General features: G+C 49.8%; 1 protein-coding gene across 1 annotated transcript in view; it reads left to right on the top strand.

Annotated features, from left to right (window-relative positions):
* The window catches only part of LOC147668407 (E3 ubiquitin-protein ligase TRIM39-like), a 321,248-nt gene extending 302,699 nt beyond the window's left edge, over positions 1 to 18,549 (top strand). Inside the window, exon 7 of the mRNA XM_086948575.1 lies at positions 17,881 to 18,549. Coding sequence (XP_086804701.1) covers positions 17,881 to 18,470 — 590 coding nt within the window. The 3' untranslated portion in view covers positions 18,471 to 18,549. The remainder of the gene's footprint in view (positions 1 to 17,880) is intronic.
* The last annotated feature ends 377 nt before the right edge of the window (positions 18,550 to 18,926 follow it).

Consider the following 18,926-nt stretch of genomic DNA (forward strand, 5'->3'; position numbering starts at 1 on the left):
TACTGTATACCTTGGAGTAGGTGTGTCACTCTTTGCCATCTAATGCAGAGTACTCACTAGTACAGTATACCTTCTAGTAGCTCTCTTACTCTGTACCATCCAGTACAGTGTACTGACTAGTACTGTGTACGTTAGAGTTGCTTTGTCATGCTGTACTGAGTAGCACTGTATACCTTGGAGAATCTCTGTAACTGTACCATCTAATGCAGTGTAATGACTAGTACTGTAAACGGTGGAGTAGCTTTGTCACACTGCACTGAGTAGAACTGTATACCTTGTAGTAGCTCTGTCACTATGTGTCATCTAATGAAGTGTACTGGCTCTTGCATGTACCATGGAGTAGCTCTGTTACTCTGTCCCATCTTAAGCAGTGTACTGAGAAATACTGTATACCTTGGAGTACTTATCTCACTCTGTGCCATCAAATCCAATATACTGACTGGTACTGTATACTATCTAGTATCTTTCTTGCTCTGTAGCAACTAATATAGAGTAATGATTTGTATAGTATGCCTTGTAGTGACTCTGTTACTATGTACGATCTATTGCAATATACTTACTAGTACAGTTTACCTTGGAGTAGCTCTGTGTAGTGGGTAAGTCCCACAGGTACAGGTGTAGATAAGTAGACACCGTAGACCAATTCAGGTACTTGCAGTTGATGTTTATTAGCATAAGCCAAGGTCAAGATAACAGCCCCATCAGGAGCAGCCCACTGGCCGCTCAGCCCATCCTTAACTGACACTCTGATGCATCCAACATTCCACACAGACTAGGATTCCAATAAGAATGCACACACACAGGGCTGAGCAGCTGGATACAAATGCATAGACATAACATGAGGATACTACACTCTGTTACTGTGCACCATCAAATACAGTGTACTGACTAGTACAATATACCTTGGAGTATCTGTCACTCTGTACTATCTAATGCAGTTTAGTACAGTATACCTTGGAATAACTTTTTCACTCTGCGCCATCTAATGCAGTGTACTGACTAGTACTGTATACACTTGAGTAGCCTTCTCACTCTACCATATAATGCAGGGCACTGAGCAGTAATGTATTCCTTGGAGTAGCTTTGTGACTCTGTACCATCTAATGCAGTGTACTGAGTAGTACTATATGCCTTCTATTAGCTCTGGTACTCTGTACCATTTAATATACAGTACTGACTAGTACAGTATGCTTTGGAACTATCTAATGCATTGTACTGACTAGTACTGTATATATTCTAGTACCTATGTTACTCTGCACCATCTAATGCAGTGTACTGAGTAGTACTGTCTTCCCTGGAGTAGCGCTGTCACTCTGTGCCATCTTATTCAGTGTACTGACAAGTACTGTGTGCTTTCTATTAGCTCTGGTACTCTGTACCATTTAATATACAGTAGTGACTTGTACGGTGTACCTTCTAATAACTATGTCACTTTGTGCCATTTAATGCAGTGTTCTGACTAGTACAGCACACTAGTAGTAGCTCTGTTGCTTTGCACCTTCTAATGCAGTGTACTGACTAGTCCAGTGTACCTTAGAGGGTCTCTTTTACTCTGTAACATCTAATACAGTGTTATGACTAGTACAATACACTTTCGCGTAGCTCTCTTACTCTGTACCATGTAATGCAGTGTACTGACTAGTACACTATACAATCAATCAATCAGGGGTTTGACAGGTCTCAAGGTCCTTCCTGAATTGTTGCTGTGTCGCGCTCCGTACGAGGTGGAGGGGGAGTTCGTTCCAGGTCTTGGCTGCGAGGTGGGAGAAGGATCTTCCTCCTGCTCTGGTCCTGTAGAAGCGTGGGATGGTGGCCAGGGCGAGGTTGGCTGAACGGAGGTTTCTCTTGGGAGTGCGAAAGGAGAAACAGTTGTTGAGGTATTGTGTTCGGATGTTGTGGAGGGCCTTGTATGCGTGCGTGCGTGAGCAGCTTGAAAGTTATCCTTCTTTCGACGGGGAGCAAGTGTAGATCATGGAGGTGTTGGGGGATGTGGTTGTGCCTGAGGATGTCATGGATTAGCTGCGGTGTTCTGAACGGTCTGGAGCTTGCGGAGGACATTTTTGTTGATTCCGGCGTAGAGGGTGTTGCTGTAGTCTAGTCTGCAGGCGATGAGGGCATGTTTGAATGTTTTGCAGAGTATGCAGAGGGTATTGGAACAGGCTGAGGAGACGGCGTTGATCTGGCAGTTGATTGTGAGCGATGAATCCAGTATGATGCTGAGGTTACTTGCATGGTCTGTCGGGTGGGTGGGTTTCTGAGGGCATGGGCCACCAGGTGATTTCCCAAGTTGAGGGGGTGGAGCCAAGGATGAGAACTTCTGTTTTCTCAGAGTTGAGTTTCAGGCATCTGTTCTTCATCCAGGTTGCAACGGCTTTCACCCCTTCTTGAAAGTTGTGCCTGGTGATGTTGGGTTCTTTGGTGAGGGAGAAGATGAGCTGAGTGTCATTGGTGTAGGAGACGATGTTGATCCTGTGGTTTCTAACGATTGTAGCGAGAAGGGCCATTTAGATGTTGAAGTGGTTGGTAGGGTGCAGATGTTGTCAGTGGCAGTGAGGAGGTCAGTCTTGGTGCTGTGGTTGCTACGGAATCCGGATTGGGAAGTGTCTAGGACATTGTTGGTTTCGATGAAGTATGCTAGCTGGGCGTTGACGGCCTTTTAAATGACTTTTGCTGCAAATGGAAACAGCGAGATGAGGCTGAAGTTCTTGAGATCTGTCAGGTCTGCGGAGGGTTTCTTCACGATGGGGTTGACTTCTGCGTGCTTCTAATCGTCGGAGAATGTGGCGGTTTGGAGGGAGCAGTTTATCGTTTGATGTAGCTCGGTGCGATGGCTGTGGCGGCCCGCGGAAGATGTGGTGCGGACAGGGGTCTGAGGGTGCCCCGGAGTGGGTACTCTTCATGATCTTTAAGGTGTCTTCTGACGTAATTAGGGTCCAGGTGAGTAGGGTGTGTTCAGTAGCGTTACTGGGGGTGGGAGTTGAGGTGGTGCTGAGGTTTTGTTCGTCGAAGTTGTCGTAGAGTGTCTTGATCTTGTTGCAGACGTCTTGGGAGGGTGGGACGTCTGTTGTTTCGCTGCCTGGTTTGGCAAATTTCTGTATGATGGAGAAGAGTTCTTTGGAGTTGTGGTGGTTGGTGAGGATTCGGCCTTGGAGGAAATTCTTCTTTGTGGCTTTGATTAGTAGGTGGTGTGCTGTGGTTTTGCTGTTTCTTCAAGTCTTTTCAAGTCATTGGCAGGAGCGCTTGGATTCTTATAGAGCCGTGGTGAATCCGCTTGCTTTCTTGTTGTGTTGTCTTGTAGTCTTCCGGAGGGGGGGCGAGTGTGTTGACGCAGTTGGTGTTCCATCGGTGGATGTTGCTTGCCACAGTGTTGGCATCTGGCATGGTTATGGGAGGAGTGCTAGTGAGGGTGGATGGGAGGTGTTCTTCGGTGACTATATTCCTGCTTCTGCGTGGGAAGCGGTGCGTGTGCTTGTGAGCGGTCGGTTTTCTAAAGGAGAAATGGATGCAGTGGTGGTCAGTCCAGAGTAGTTCTGTGGTGTGGCTGAAGCAGACGCTGTTTCCTCCTCCGAAGACTGGGTCGAGTGTGTGTCTTGCTGTGTGAGTGGGTGCTGAGTGTGTGTCTTGCTGTGTGAGAGGCGGCAGAGACAAGTTGCTTCAGTCCTATGTTGGTGAGGTTCTCTAGGAGGGCGGTGGTGTTGGGTTCGTCGTGGTTGTCCAGGTGGAAATTTAGGTCTCTGAGTAGCAAGTCTGTGGAGGCAAGGGTGTGGGGTGGAATGCGGTCAGCGATGATGTTGGTGAATGGAGCACAGGGGCCAGGCGGTCTATAGACAAGGGTTACGCGGAGCGTAGTTTAGGGGTTGGTGTGGATCTGGAAATGGAGATGTTCCATGGTGGGCGAGGCGTCATCAAGGTTGTTGGTTATTATGCGGAGGGAGTTTTTGTGGATGATGGCGATGCCTCCTTCTGGGCCGTTGGCGGTCTTTTCTCAGGATCTTGTATCCGTCCGGGTTGGTGGTTGCGATGTCGGGTGTGGAGCTGGCATTGTTCCAGGTCTGTGTGAGGAAGGTTGTTAGACCTGGCACCTTGGCATGGATCTCTCTTCCATTTTTTTGTTGCTGTTGCCTCATGTGTTTTTGCTGGTTATAGATGCTTTGGGCACTGTGCCACTGCAGTCGAGTGCCACAGTGCAAGTGCTCCCTATTGTAAATTGATGTATGGATTAGTGATTCCATGATTGGTTGGTTTGGTTTACTTGTCAGACCCTAGTACAGTTCACTGAGTGTGCCCAGGGCTTGTAAACCAAATGCTGCTGGTGGGATTGCAGCCCTGGTTGTGCCACCCACAGAAGCAGCCTGTAAAAGTGTGACTCAGGTCTGCCATTGCAGAGCCTGTGTGCAGTCTGGGCAAGTGCACCCACTTGCCAGTCCCTAAACCTTCCCTTTTCTGCATATTAGTCACCCCTATGGTAGGCCCATGGGCAGGGTGCATTGTGGGTAAAAGGTAGGACAAGCCCTGATGTGTGTGGCATGTCCTAATATTGAATTATAGTCATTTTCGTTTTTCACTATTGCAAGGCTTCCTGTTCCCGATAGGCCAGGATGGGCAGTTTGATTATTACATCTTATAATCCTAACTGACTGGGGAATTAGGTAGAAATTCGAGTTCATAATGCCTGAACTCAGAATGATAAAATACATATTTTAGTGAAGTTGGTTTTAACATTCTGTGTTTGAAAAATACCACTTTTAGAAAGTAGGTATTTTCTTGCCAAACTATCCAAGCCTGCCTCTGCTAGGTTGTGTATTCCTTGTCTGGAGTTTGAGTGACAGGGGCTGGGGCTGAGGGATTCCAGGAGACGGGGTGAGTCAGCACAGGGCTGAATAGAGAGATCTGCATGTAGATAGGAGGGAGGAGTTTCACCTGGGACCTGAATAGGGCTAAGCCTTCCCTCTACAATGCTGGCTCCACCTCCTGTGGTGTGTCTGATGTCCCTGCCCTGCACTGTGAAAGGGGAAACATCACTTACAACGCAACTTTTACCACGCAGTGCCTTTACGACACAACTTTTACAACGCAAACCATTACAACGCATTGCGCTGGGGGGCTCTCTAGGATAGGGAATAGGTTTAATTTACTGTCCAACACCTTCCCTACTATCCACGGGGACTGGAGTTGGAATAGTAAATTAAACTATTCACTATCCAGCGCCCCAAAGCACTATGCGTTGTAAAAACCGCGTTGTAAAAGCATGCGATGTAAAAGCATGCGTTGTAATGTCATACATCCCTGTGAAAGGAAAGAAGGAGTCCTTTAAACAGAATGCTCCAGGACTGACCTGAATTGGTTTGAACTAGAAAAAGGCCTCTCTGCCTTCAGAGAACAAAGAGAAACTGTGTATACAAAAGGGGACCCAGACCCCAGAACTTTAGATCACTTTTGGGAAACAAGAAGAAACCTTTGCTGAGGAGAGGAACCAGACAGGCTGAGAAGAGACTATCCCTAAGCGTGAGGGATTGGCCTGCAGTGGTTGCCGGACTGCCAAAGAGAGGAGAAAGGACTTTGTGCTACTTTTATCAACTTGTGAAGTATCTCCAAGAGCTTGAGATAGAGCTTGCCTCCTGCTGAAGTCTCAGGGACAACAGACTTCAACCACTAGCTCCCCAAGAGTTCTTTGGAAGTGCCTGCAGTTGTGTTGGGCTTTCTGAGGAACTGCATGTCTCAGGGAGCTGGAAGCGCAACTCAAGAAGAAGAAGCGTGTCGCCAAAGAAGAGGATCGACGTCGCATCAGATGCCGACGCATCAACGGAGAAGCGTGTCGCCACCGCTACAGCTGTCGCATCATCGCCTAAGCGCCTCGCATCGCCGGAGAGGATGATCAACGTCGCACCAGACGCCGCGCATCACCGGGAAGCGTGTCGCAGGGCCTGTCACGGCTCTGAAGAATCGTTGAGTCGCCGCACAGCCGTCGGGCGTGCATGCATCGTGTCGCATCCAAGAGAAGACGCCATCTTTGTTCATTACAGAGAATCTTCATTGCTTAACAGCTGGTTGCATCGCCACGGAAGCGCAGTAAGAAACAGACGCATCGCCTCCCCTTGCAGAGAAGAACCAACGCATCCCCTACGCATCAGTAGGGACCCGACGCATCACCGTTCTTGCGTGTAAGAAACCGATGCATCACCTTCCCTGTAACACTTTCGTTGTATAGCGTTACGCATCCTAAGGTACATTGAACTCAAAGTGTCGCATTTTTCATCTTAAGAGAACTGAGCTAATTCTACCATTTTTGAAGTACAGCATTGTGGATTTTTGTCGTTTGCGGTCTTGTGGTAAGTCTATATAAAAATACTTATTTTTATACTACAACTTGTGTGGTGTCCATCTGTAGTGTTGTCACTGGGTTACTGTATGTGTTCACAAATGCTTTACACACTGCCTCTGAGATAAGCCTGTCTGCTTGTGCCAAGCTACCAAGGGGGTGAGCTGGGGGTTATTTTAGGAGTGTACCCCCTTACCCTGACTAGACGCAAGGGTCCCTATTTGGACAAAGGTACCTGCCTCTGCCAACTAGAGACCCCGAAATCTAACATTGGTGATCAGCGGTTAGGATTTGGACTTGCATTTGTGATTCATATTCAGTGATTGGTGAAACCTACTAGTGAGTGCAGACCAAAACACGACCACATACTTTTGGTAGATTGTTTTTTCCTGGGATTTTCTAATTTTGCAAAGAACTGCCAAGTTTAGCCACCATGGAGAAAGCAGCATCCATAGCATCTGTTGATTATGAGTGGGAAGAGGATAAACTGGAATGCTACAATGTAAAACAGCTAAAGCACTTCTGCAGGAAATTTAAATTTGCAATGACCGGTCTCACCAAGAAGGATGAGTTCCAAAAGGCGCTGAGGGCCTGGGTCGAAGCAAAAAATAACCCCTGAGAAGGAGGAGGGGACTGAGAATGCAGATGAGTAGCTGGATGGGCCATTAGGTCCAGGGGGACGAGAGCAACCTCCCCAGCAGGTAGCAGTGTTTCTGCCAAAGGCCTGTCCCCAGAGGAGTTGGCAGACAGGAAAGAAAACAGGATGCACAAATTGGAGCTTGCCAAGTTCAAGTTGGGTGGGCAATTGGAGTTAGAAAATAGGAGATTGGCCCTAGAGGAAAAGAGAATGCAGTTGGAGCATGAGAAAAGTTTGAGGGAGTTGGAGTTGAAAGCTAGGAGCTTAGAGATTACTCCCTCTGGTGGCAGCACACCATCCATGCCTGTTGAAGCAAGGGTGTATATTTCTAAAGATGTGGTGAAAGAGTTTTATAAGAATGACTAGCAGCCCGTCCCGACGTTGTCCGGTGTTGGACTTGGCCCTTCTGGCAGGTTCACCCCTAGACTTTTTGCTTTTAATGGTGACCTGGTGATGGTGATTTTTGGGTTCTGCGCACTTTCACTGTGTCCCAGTGGAAAGTGCGTGCGCACTCTGAGTGCATGTGATGAGAAAGGCCTGCCCTCTCATAGGAATGCATGGAGAATGTATGTGTCCCTGGTAGTTCCTGATGCGTGGGGTGTACAGGTTCGAATTTGATATGTGCGAACTCGTGAGAGTGAATGCTTCGCAATGATGTATGTGGCATGAGTGTGTCTTGTTTACAAATGCCACTTCTAGGAGTTGGCATATTAGTGTAAAATATGCCTGCCGTGTGATTGGCTGGAGCTGGCTGGTGAGCCTGGCTCCAGGAAGGCTGGATGGGTCTGCCCGGTGGTGAGTGGGAGATTAGCATGCTGATGGCTGGGGAGGAGTGTACCTGTGTTCTGAATGAGGCTGGGTTTTCCCCAGACAATGCTGTCTCCGCCCCTGTGGTGCGACTGATGACCCTAGCCCTGCCAGTGAATGAAATGGGTGGTTGGGCCATCAAGAGTGCTCCAAAACCAGCTGCGACTGGTTTCTCCCCCACCCTGCACCCTTAGACAAAGGAATGTGGTGTATAAAAATGGGGCTGTGTCCCCACAGATGTTGTTCTGTTCCAGGATCCTGTCTGAGGGGGGCTGTTGCTGTGCTGGGCGCCAGGAGGACCGCCACTTGGACTGTCTCCCTGCCTGGAGACCCAGTGAGCTGGCTCTGGGCCCAGCCTTGCCCCCCCGCCTGCCTAGAAGGATTGCTGGAGTTTATTCCTGCCCTAGCGCTGAGAGCGCCTTACTTTTACCCCTAGCGCCTGGGAGCGCTTTAGTGCTGTTATAGCGCTTGGGAGCACTTTGTTTACAGGAGGCCGGTGGCCACCCGGCATTGCCCTTGGGATTCGCCTCCCTAGCGCTTGAGAGCGCTGTGTTTTCCTGCTAGCGCTTTGGGAGCGCTTCTCTTATCTTTAAAGCCGGTGCCCACCCGGCATTGCCCACTGAAAGTGTCCCCGTTGCCGCCCGGCCGCGACCAGGAAGTCAGGCAGGCCGGGGGCGGGACTGCGGGACATCCCATGACCTCATTCCCCGGGCCGCGCTCTGATTGGCTGCCGGCCCGGGACAGGACAGAGGAAGCCGGAAGCTGCCGGGAGCCGACCCCGCGATCCGGTGAGTGAGGAGGGAGAGCGGCGCCTGCCTTCTCAGGGCTCCCGGGACCAAGGGAGAGCCCCGCGGCCCAAGAGCCGCCGCAGCACGACCGGGAGCAGAGCGGAGCTCCCCTGTGTGGAGAGAGTCCCCCGAGGAGCGGGAGCTGCAACACCTTCCCAAAGAGACCCGGTGAGTGGGAGCCGTGAGGTTGTTCGGGAGGAGGGGGAGGCGTTGGGGCACATTGCCGCATGTGTTCCGAGCCCAGCGAGGCTCCAACGACGGGGCATTTCTTTACTTAGAGCCCAGTGGGGCTCAGGGGGGCAAAGTGGTGACGAGCCCCGAGAGGCCCGCAAGGGCATTTTGTTTCCTGCCCACAAGAGGCTCAAGGCGCCAGATTTGTGTCAGAGCCACGGAGGCTCTAAGGGGCACATTCTTTACGAGCCCTGAGAGGCTCCTGAGTGCCCCCATTGTTGTGTTCTTGAGCCCTGAGGGAGGCTCAGCAGCACCCCATTTCTTTTAAGAACCCAGAGAGGTTCTCGAGGGTCACATTAATTTCTCAGAGCCCAGCGAGGCTCCAAAAAGGGGACAGCCATTTCTACAGAGCCTGTGAGGCTCCCCCATTTGTGTTGGCCCTCCCCATTGTCTGCACCAGTTGCCCAGCACTTTGTGGGCAACTGCTACGTTTAGGCCTGACTTTGGGACACAGGGCGTCCTAGCCCCCACAAGGCCAGTAGGCCTATGGACAGTCACAGGTGGTGACTTGTGTGAGTTGGCGCAATTGTGATTGCTGCACCTCTGAAAGTGTTTTTATGCATCATGTGCCTTGTTCTACACCGCTGAATGTTTTTATGCATCATGTGTTATCTGCACCTCTGAATGTGTTTAGGCATCATGTGTTATGTGCTTATACCCCTACAGGTATTGTGATACTTAGGTGGTTTTTCTCCTAGTGCAGGTGGTGCTAGGGAGGTCCTGGTTACCAGTAGTTACTGGTTGTGTACTTTATGTTCTAATTTGTGCTACAGTGATTTATATTCCATGTTCTAAGTGCTAATTCTACCTAGTGCTAATTTCTAAAGTGCCTATTCCTGACAGTGGTCCATGTGGCCCTGTCTTGTACATATCCCCTGTAAATTCTGCCCGTGCCTGTTGGCACATTGTAAAGGTGTGTTTTATCTAATGTGTTTCGGTGTAATACAAAGGCTATTTTTATATATAACCTTGTGTGGAGTTTCCTTTGTGGTGGGCCTTGGGTGTTGTTGCTGGGGTGCGTGCGCAAACACTTAACTCATATCGCCTCCAAGTTTAGCCTTGCTGCTCGCGCCACGTTACCTAGAGGGTGAGCAGGGGTTATCTTGGCGTGTAACTCCCTTGCCCTGACTTGGGAGTGGTGGTTTCTGACTGACTTTGGCGCACGCCCTGGCCAGCCAGGGATCCCATTTCTAACATCCGGGTATGAATTGCTGCCGGCCAGTAGTATTTTGTTATGTAAGATTACGTTTTGATAGCATTTCTTATCTGTGACAGGCCTGTGAAACGCTCCGATTCACAGTGCACTCCTGATGCACTTAAGAGTGCGCGTTCAGTAGTGTGTGAACTCATGTTTCCCTACTTTATTTTTCCTTGCAATATTATATAGCGCGAACTCGACAACATGGCATGAGCACAATTTACATTACAGAAGAACATATTCATTTGTGGTAGGCACGGGGAGACAAAGCGATTTGCCTGGAATCACAGGATGTTGAGCTGATGCCGAGATTTGAACGTAGCTCCACAGCTCTAAAGTTCGCAATTCTAGAACTTGTGGCGGGAGGTGTGTCTAAAAGTGTATGTCGGTGCTGGCCATCAATGAGAGAGACCTGTGCATTTTTCAAATGGGTGGTGAAAAAATGAGTATGTTGCTGGAAATGTGGGCCGCCGTGCCACCAATGTACTTACCGTGGGAGGGTAAACACCCATTATTCCGCAACTTTCTTTCCGCATACCATCACTCCGCATACTTTCATTACGAAAGTACCATGACTCCGCAATGCCATTATAACGCATGGCATTACATTTTATATGCTTTTACCAAGCATACATTTGCAAAGAAATTCGTTGTAAATGCATGAATGGTAAAAGCATGTTTTTTTTAAATGTTTGGATAAGGTAAGTATGGGTAAAGGGGTATATGTTTTGGGGTACTGAGGTATATGTTTTGGAGTGTTTGGGTATTTTAAGGGTTCAGATATAGTTTTGGGTTATGGGGTACAGAGGTAGTTTTAGGGTTTAGGGATAGGTATGGGTTTTGGGGTACAGGGGTATTTTTATGGTTCAGGGCTAGGTTTGGGTTTTGGGGTATAGGGGTATTTTTAGGGTTATGGGGTAGGTTTGGGTTTTGGGGTACAGGGGTATTTTAAGGGTTCAGGGCTAGGTTTGGGTTTTGGGGTACAGGGGTAGTTTAGGGTTCAGGGGTAGGTTTGGGTTTTGGGGTACAGGGTTATTTTTAGGGTTCAGGGGTAGGTTTGGGTTTTGGGGTACAGGGGTATTTTAGCGTTCAGGGCTAGGTTTGGGTTTTGGGGTACAGGGGTATTTTTAGGGTTTAGGGATAGGTTTGGGTTTTGGGGTACAGGGGTATTTTTAGGGTTCAGGGGTAGGTTTGGGTTTTGGGGTATAGGGGTATTTTTAGGGTTATGGGGTAGGTTTGGGTTTTGGGGTACAGGGGTATTTTAAGGGTTCAGGGCTAGGTTTGGGTTTTGGGGTACAGGGGTATTTTTAGGGTTCAGGGGTAGGTTTGGTGTTTGGGGTACAGGGGTAGTTTAGGGTTCAGGGGTAGGTTTGGGTTTTGGGGTACAGGGTTATTTTTAGGGTTCAGGGGTAGGTTTGGGTTTTGGGGTACAGGGGTATTTTAGCGTTCAGGGCTAGGTTTGGGTTTTGGGGTACAGGGGTATTTTTAGGGTTTAGGGATAGGTTTGGGTACAGGGTACAGGGTATATTTATAGGATTAAGATGGGTTAGTGTTTAAGGGTGTTGGGGTATTTTAAGGAGTAAGGGTGGGTTATGATTATGGGGTGCAGGGGTATTTAAAGGGAGCAGGGTGGAATTAGTTTTTAGGGTGTAAAGGGGAGCGCGTGGCAAGCACACCCGGAGCTGGAATGTACAGAACCTGGGAAGAAAAAACAATGAAATATTGGGCACAGCGCTCGCGTTTTTTTCCCCGTAATCCCACGCCCCGCACACGCCCACGCCCCCAGCACACGCCCACAGCACACGCCCACAGCACACGATCTGAGACATGGCATGAAGGGTGGAATGTACCACAAGCCCCCAGCTGTTGTCACGCCACCAGCACACGCTCACAGCACAGCGCAGACACGCCCACAAGGGACTACTTTGCTGGCACGGTTCTTTTACCTTTTAAATGTATATGGTGGGCGTCTGCATAGCCTATGTCCTTCTGCTGCAACTGCCCTTTCCAGCGCTGTATTGGGTGTTGTGATTGGTGCTGTGGTTCCTGAGATTACCCGCCTCAAAGGTTTGGGCTCTCTCTTTATTATATTAGTATGGATGACATTGGGCAGTGGTTTAAAGCCTATGAGGTAGGCATGTCTTCCCACTGGGTCCCTGAGAAGGATTGGGGAGCGGGGTTGTGGGGGCGGTTCCTTAGTGAGGGGCGGGATACACTGTTAGACTTGCCTTCTGAAGTCCATAATTCTCATAGCCACATGAAAGATCCATTGATGTTCAGGTATGGGTTTTACTCCTGAATTGTATTGACAGAGGTTTAGAAATTGCAAGAAGTTGGAGTCAAGCACATGGGTAGAATATGTCACTTTCTTTTGCAGAGCATTGGATGGTTGGGTGAAGGGTAGCAAAGTTAATGATTTTTGGGGGTCTTTGATTTAATTGCATTGGAGCACTTGTCAAGTAATTGTTTTTCAGAGCTACTCCAGCACCTAATCGATAGCAGGCTGACTAACCCTAGGAAGCTTGCTGAGGAGACGTACCGCTGGGTGAGCACCCGTGAGACGCAGCCAAGAGTGGGCAGGGTCCCCCAGCAGAAGAGTGGGGAGGACAAGGGTAAACAGAGGGGGTTCCCTAAAGGGCCCCAAAGTAATTCCCAAGGAAACCAAGCGAAAGGTTCCCAGCCTCCGCCTGAGAAGGAGCAACGGGCCCGACAGGTAGACCTGTTCCCAGGGGACCCCTGAGGTGCTTCACATGTGGTGAAGTGGGTCATAAGTTGAATGATCCCTGGTGCTCAGAATTTGGAAAGACAGCACCCACTGGTGCTCCACTCTGGCAGATGGCGATTGTAGCCCTGGGGGAGGAGCTGGGTGTCCAAGGTGGGTGGGATCCTGCAGGGATGTCCCTTGTCTCTTTAGGAGACTGAGGTGGTCCCCAGGACCCAACTGTCTGATAACACTATTAAGTACAGGCAGTGGGTGACCATCAATGGCCATAGAGTGGAGGCTCTTCGTGACACAGGAGCCAGTGTGACAGCTGTCAAGTGTCACCTGGTGTCTGAAGAGCAGGTTGTCCCCAATGCATTTTACCCAGTTGTTGCCGCGGAAAGTCACTGCAAGGTGGCTCAGGTTCCCTTTGAGTGGGCGGGGGTCTCTGGTACTCTTCAAGTAGCTGTGAGGCCAGCCATGCCTGTTAACTGGTTGTTAGGGAACGATTTGGAGAGCTCACCTTGGGCTAAGGTGGAGCGAAGTGCTCATTTGGAGATGTTGGGTCGGCCTGACTGGGTGTGTGTGACCACACGGTCCTTGGCAGCCAGTAAGGGTGTTCAAGAGGACTTGGAGCCTGAGAGGGGGACCCAGGTGCCTGCATTAAAGAGAAGAGGCAGGGGGCGTGGGATACCGGTCCCCGAAGTTCCCACGGTCCAGGAGGAGGCTGACCCTGAGGGGGATGCCCTGGAGCCTACAGGGGAACAGGTAGCTGAACTGGGGGACCTGCCTGAGTTGACCCATTGGCAGCAGGAAGGGGGACCCTTCAGGGAAGAGTTCTGCAAGGAGCAGAAGGAATGCCATTCACTTGTGGGTCTACGGCAGCACTCTGCAGACCAGGCAGCAGGTGATCAGTCTGGATCACATTGGATCTACTGGGAGAATGGTCTCCAGTATACTGATCCTAAGGTGTCTGAGCCTGGGTCAGCTCGTGTGCTGGTGGTACCCCAGCGCTTCAGAGCCTTCCTACTGGGGCTGGCTCATGATGTGCCGTTGGCAGGACATTTGGGGCAGGACAAGACCTTTGAGAGGCTTGTCACCCACTTTTATTAGCCCCAAATGTACCAGAGTTCAGATACTCATTGCAGGACATGTCAGACTTGCCAGGCAAGTGGAAAGAGTGGGAGGAAGCAGAAGGCTCCTCTCCAGCCATTCCCTGTGGTCAGCACCCCCTTTGAACAGGTGAGTATTGACATTGTGGGGCCACTGGACCCCAAGACAGCAATGGGCAACAGGTTCATCCTGGTCTTGGTGGACCATGCCACCCTGTACCCGGAAGTCTTACCTCTGAGGACAGTGATGGCCCTGTGGTGAGACGGGCACTGATGGGAATTTTCTCCAGAGTGGCATTCCCTAGAGAGGTAGTGTCTGTCCGAGGTGCAAACTTCATTCCCAAGTATATGAATTCCCTGTGGCAGGAGTGTAGGGTAACCTACAAGTTTACCACTCCTTACCACCCCCAAGGAAATGGGTTGGTTGAGAGATTCAATCGGACCTTGAAATGCATGATTATGGGTCTTGATGAACCTATGAGGCGTAAGTGGGACGCCCTCTTACCATGCCTGCTCTTTGCATACTGTGAGGTGCCACATAAATCTCTAGGGTTCAGTCCCTTTGAGCTTCTCTATGGTCACCCAGTGAGAGGACCTCTAAGTTTGGTCAAGGAAGGCTGGGAGCAATATCCCAGGAAACCTCCCCAGGATGTATATAGCTACATGCTGGCCTTCAGGAACCAGACTAGGCATTTCAGGCAACTCGCTGAGGCGAATCTGGAAGCCAGCCAGGAGGAGATGAAGCGGTGGTACGACTAGAATACCACTCTGGTAGAGCTTCAGCCTGGTCAGAAAGTGTGGGTCATGGCCCCAGTGGAGCCTTGCACGCTCCAGGATAAGTGAACTGGACTATTTGAGGTGGTGGAGTTCAGGAGTCCTGTTACCTACTTGGTGGACTTGCGGTCTCCCAGGAACCCATTGCGGGTCCTGCATGTCAACCGCTTGAAGCCCCACTTGGAGAGGTCCGAAGTGGGCATGCTCTTTGCGACAGATGATGGAATGGAGGAGGAGATTGAGCCTCTTCCTGACCTCCTGTCAGCGACAGAGCGAGATTGGTCAGGGGATGGTGTGAACCTTTCTTCCACCCTGACCCCTGAGCTACTGAATGACTGCCGCCAATTGCTGGGATAGTTTTCTGATCTGTTCTCTCTGATTCCCAGTGTCACTGAATGGTGCATCCATGATGTGGACACTGGAGACAGCCGGCCCGTGAAGCACAAAACTTACAGGGTGACTGACAGGGTGAGAGCTTGCATCAAAGAGGAGGTCTCCAAGATGCTTGTGTTAGGGGTGATTGAGTCCTCTAACAATACTTGGGCCAGCCCAGTGGTCTTGGTCCCAAAGGCTGCCGCACCGGGTGCCACGCCAGAACTCCAGTTCTGTGTGGACTACCGAGGGCTCAATTCAGTCACGAGGACTGACGCGCACCCCATTCCCAGAGCTGATGAGCTCATAGATCGGTTAGGGGCTGCCCAGTACCTCAGCAAGTGTGATCTAACTTCTGGGTACTGGCAGATCACCTTGACTGATGGGGGCCAGAGAGAGGTCAGCATTCTCCACACCAGATGAACACTACCAGTTCTGGGTTATGCCCTTTGGGATGAAGAATGCCCCTGCCACCTTTCAGAGGTTGGTCAACCCGGTGAGGGCTGGACTGGAAGTGTTCAGTTCCGTTTACCTGGATGACATTGCAGTGTTCAGCACCAGTTGGGAAGAACATCTGCACCACCTCTCGGAAGTGTTGATGGCGCTGCGGAGAGCAGGCCTCACGATCAAAGCAAGTAATGGTGGTGTACTTGGGACACCAGGTTGGGAGCGGGCAGGTGGCGCCCCTACAACCCAAGATTGATACCATCCTGTCATGGGAACCCCCAAAACCCAGACACAGGTGAGAACCTTCTTAGGACTCACTGCGTATTACATGAGGTTTGTCAAGGGGTATAGCTCTGTTACTCTGTTCCATCTAATGCAGTGTACTGACTAGTACAGTATGCCCTGGAGTGGCTCTGTTTGTAACATTAAATACAGTGTACTGACTAGTACAGTACGCCTTCTGGTAGAACTTTGGCTCTGTACTATCTAATGCAGTGTACGAACTAGTACAATATACCTTCTATAAACTTACTCTGTAATATCCAATGCAGTGTACTGGCTAGTACTGTATACCTTCTAGCTGCTCCCTTCCTCTCCATTTAATGCAGTGTTCTGACTAGTATAGCACACTAGTAGTAGCACTGTTAATTTGTACCTTCTAATGCAGTGTAGTGACTAGTCCAGTGTGCCTTACAGGGTTTCTGTTACTCTGTACCATCTAATACAGTGCACTGACTATTACAGTAAACCTTCTAATAGCTCTTTTACTCTGTACCATCTAACACAGTGTACTGACTAGTACTGTATACCTTCTAATAGCTCTTTTACTCTGTACCATCTAACACAGTGTACTGACTAGTACTGTATACCTTCTAATAGCTCTTTTACTCTGTACCATCTAACGCAGTGTACTGACTAGTGCTGTGTACCTTCTAATAGCTCTTTTACTCTGTACCATCTAATGCAGGGTACTGACTAGTACTTATACCTATACCTATAGTTTTGTTACTCTGTGCCATTTAGCGTAGTGTCCTAGCCAGTTCAGTATACCTTGGAGTAGTTCTGTCTCTGTACCATCTAATGGATTGTACTGACTAGTACTGTACACCTCTAGTACCTCTGTCACTCAGTGACATCTTATGCAGTGTCCTGACTTGTACATTACACTTCTATTTCCTCTGTGCCATCTTATTCACTAGTACTGTATACCTTGGAGTAGTTCTCTTACTGTACCATCTAAAACAGTGTAATAATTAGTACTGTTTACCTTCTAGTATCTCTCTCACTCGGAACAATCTAATCTTGTGTACTGACTAGTACTGTATGCCTTAGAGTCGCTATGTTACTCTGTACCATCTAATGCATGGTACTGACTAGTACTGTATACCTTCTAGTAGCTCCACTACTCTGCAACATACCTTGGAGTAGCTCTGTTACTCTGTGCCAGGTAACGCAGTCTACTGAATAGTACTATACACCTAAGAGTAGCTCTGTCACTCGGTACATCTAATGGAGTGTACTGCCTTGAACAGTACACTTTTAGTACCTCTGTTACTAAGTGCGATCTAATGCAGTGTACTGACTAGTTCTGTATATCTTGATGTAGCACTAATACTCTGTGCCATGTAATACAGGGCCCTGACTAGTACTGGATACCTTTGAGTAGATCTGTGACTCTGTGCATATAACGCAGTATACTGAGTAGTACTGTATATCTTTACCTCTGTCACTCTGTGCTTTCTAATGCACTTTACTGACTAGTACAGTATTCCTTCTAGTAGCTTGCTTCCTCTGTACCATGTAATATAGAGTACTGACTAGTACAGTACACTTCTTGTATCTCTGTTACTCTGTGCCATCTGATACAGTGTACTGACTAGTACTGTATACCTTCTAGTAGTTCCGTCATTCTGTACCATGTAATTCAGTGTACTGACCAGTACTGTATACCTTGGAGTGGTTCTGCCACTCTGTGCCTAGTACAGTGCCCTATCTGGTTCAGTGGTCGGTGTAGTACAGTGTGCGCAGTGTCTGTGTCGTATGGTGCGTAGTGTAGTGTGTAATAGAATGTCCTGTCTATATAGTGTAATGTAGTATGCCTCATGTGTGGTAGTGTGGTGTAGTGTAGCAGGCCTCGTGAGGGATAGTGTAGTATGCCTAATGTGTGGTAGCATAGTGTGGTGTGGTATGTGCTGCATGGTGCAGTGTAGTGTGTAGTAGAATGTCCTATGTAGTGCAGTGTGCTGTTCGGTGTAGTGTGTGCTCTAGATGAATGCTCGCTTTAGTGTAGTGAGCAGTTGAGTGCCTCGCGCTTTAGTGTAGTGAGCGGTCTAGTGCTGAGCGCTTTAGTGTAGTCAGCGGTCTAGTGCCGCGCTCGCTAGCACAGCGTGATCCTTCCAGATGTGGTGTAAATTAATCATATGTAAAACAGAAGCAGCAATTACAGCCTTTATTTGTGTCTTTAAATCTCTAATTGTAAATCTCTTCTCTGCAGTGATGGTGACTCTGGATCCTGACACGGCTCATCCTCGGCTCCTCGTGTCTGAGGGGGGGAGACGTGTGAGATGGACGGACACAGAACAGCACCTGCCGGACACCCCCAAGAGATTCACCTCCTACTACTGTGTGCTGGGGAGCGAGGGGTTCACCTCCGGCAGACATTACTGGGAGATGCAGCTGCCTCGGGAGGGGGAAGTGTGTCTTGTGGGGGTCGCAGCAGAGTCTGTGAACAGGAAGGGAGCGATCACATGGTCACCTGAGGGGGGAGTCTGGACTGTGTGGGGGTGTAATGGTCAGTACAGGGCACTCACCTCCCCTCTGACCTCTCTGTCCCCTCGTGAGAAACCCCTAAAGCTGGGGGTGTATCTGGACTATGAGGGGGGGCGGCTGTCCCTATACAATGCGGACTCAATGGAGGTTCTCTACTCCTTCCCGCAGGCCCCCTTCACACAGAGGCTCTTCCCGATCTTACGTCTCTGGAGAGAAGCGGAGCTGAGGCTGGTGCGAGAGCGGCAGGTTGCTTCAGCCCCTCATTCTTCCTTCCCACCCCCCGTCAGGGGAGGAGGGGAGCTGAGGCTGCTGTGAGAGCTGCAGGGAGCTTCAGCCCCTCATCCTTCCCTCCCACCCATCTAAAAGGGAGGAGCGGAGCTGAGGCTGGTGTGAGAGCTGCAGGGAGCTTCAGACCCTCATCCTTCCCTCCCACCCCCCTACAGGGAAGGAGCGGAGCTGAGGCTGGTGTGAGAGCTGCAGGGAGCTTCAGACCCTCATCCTTCCCTCCCACCCCCCTACAGGGGAGGAGCGTAGCTGAGGCTGGTGTGAGAGCTGCAGGGAACTTCAGCCCCTCATCCTTCCCTCCCGCCCCTCTACAGGGGAGCGAAGCGGAGCTGATGCTGGAGTGAGATCTGTAGGGAGCTTCAGACCCTCATCCTTCCCTCGCACCCCCACCCCTGCAATGGTAACAATGTGACCAGGAGCACAAACAGAGGTGCTTTTAAATAATAAAATGCTCCCTTTGGGGATAGTTGTCTTGGGAGGGGGGCA

This window comes from Lissotriton vulgaris, unplaced genomic scaffold (genome assembly GCF_964263255.1).
Source record: "Lissotriton vulgaris unplaced genomic scaffold, aLisVul1.2 SCAFFOLD_815, whole genome shotgun sequence".
NCBI lineage: Eukaryota > Metazoa > Chordata > Amphibia > Caudata > Salamandridae > Lissotriton > Lissotriton vulgaris.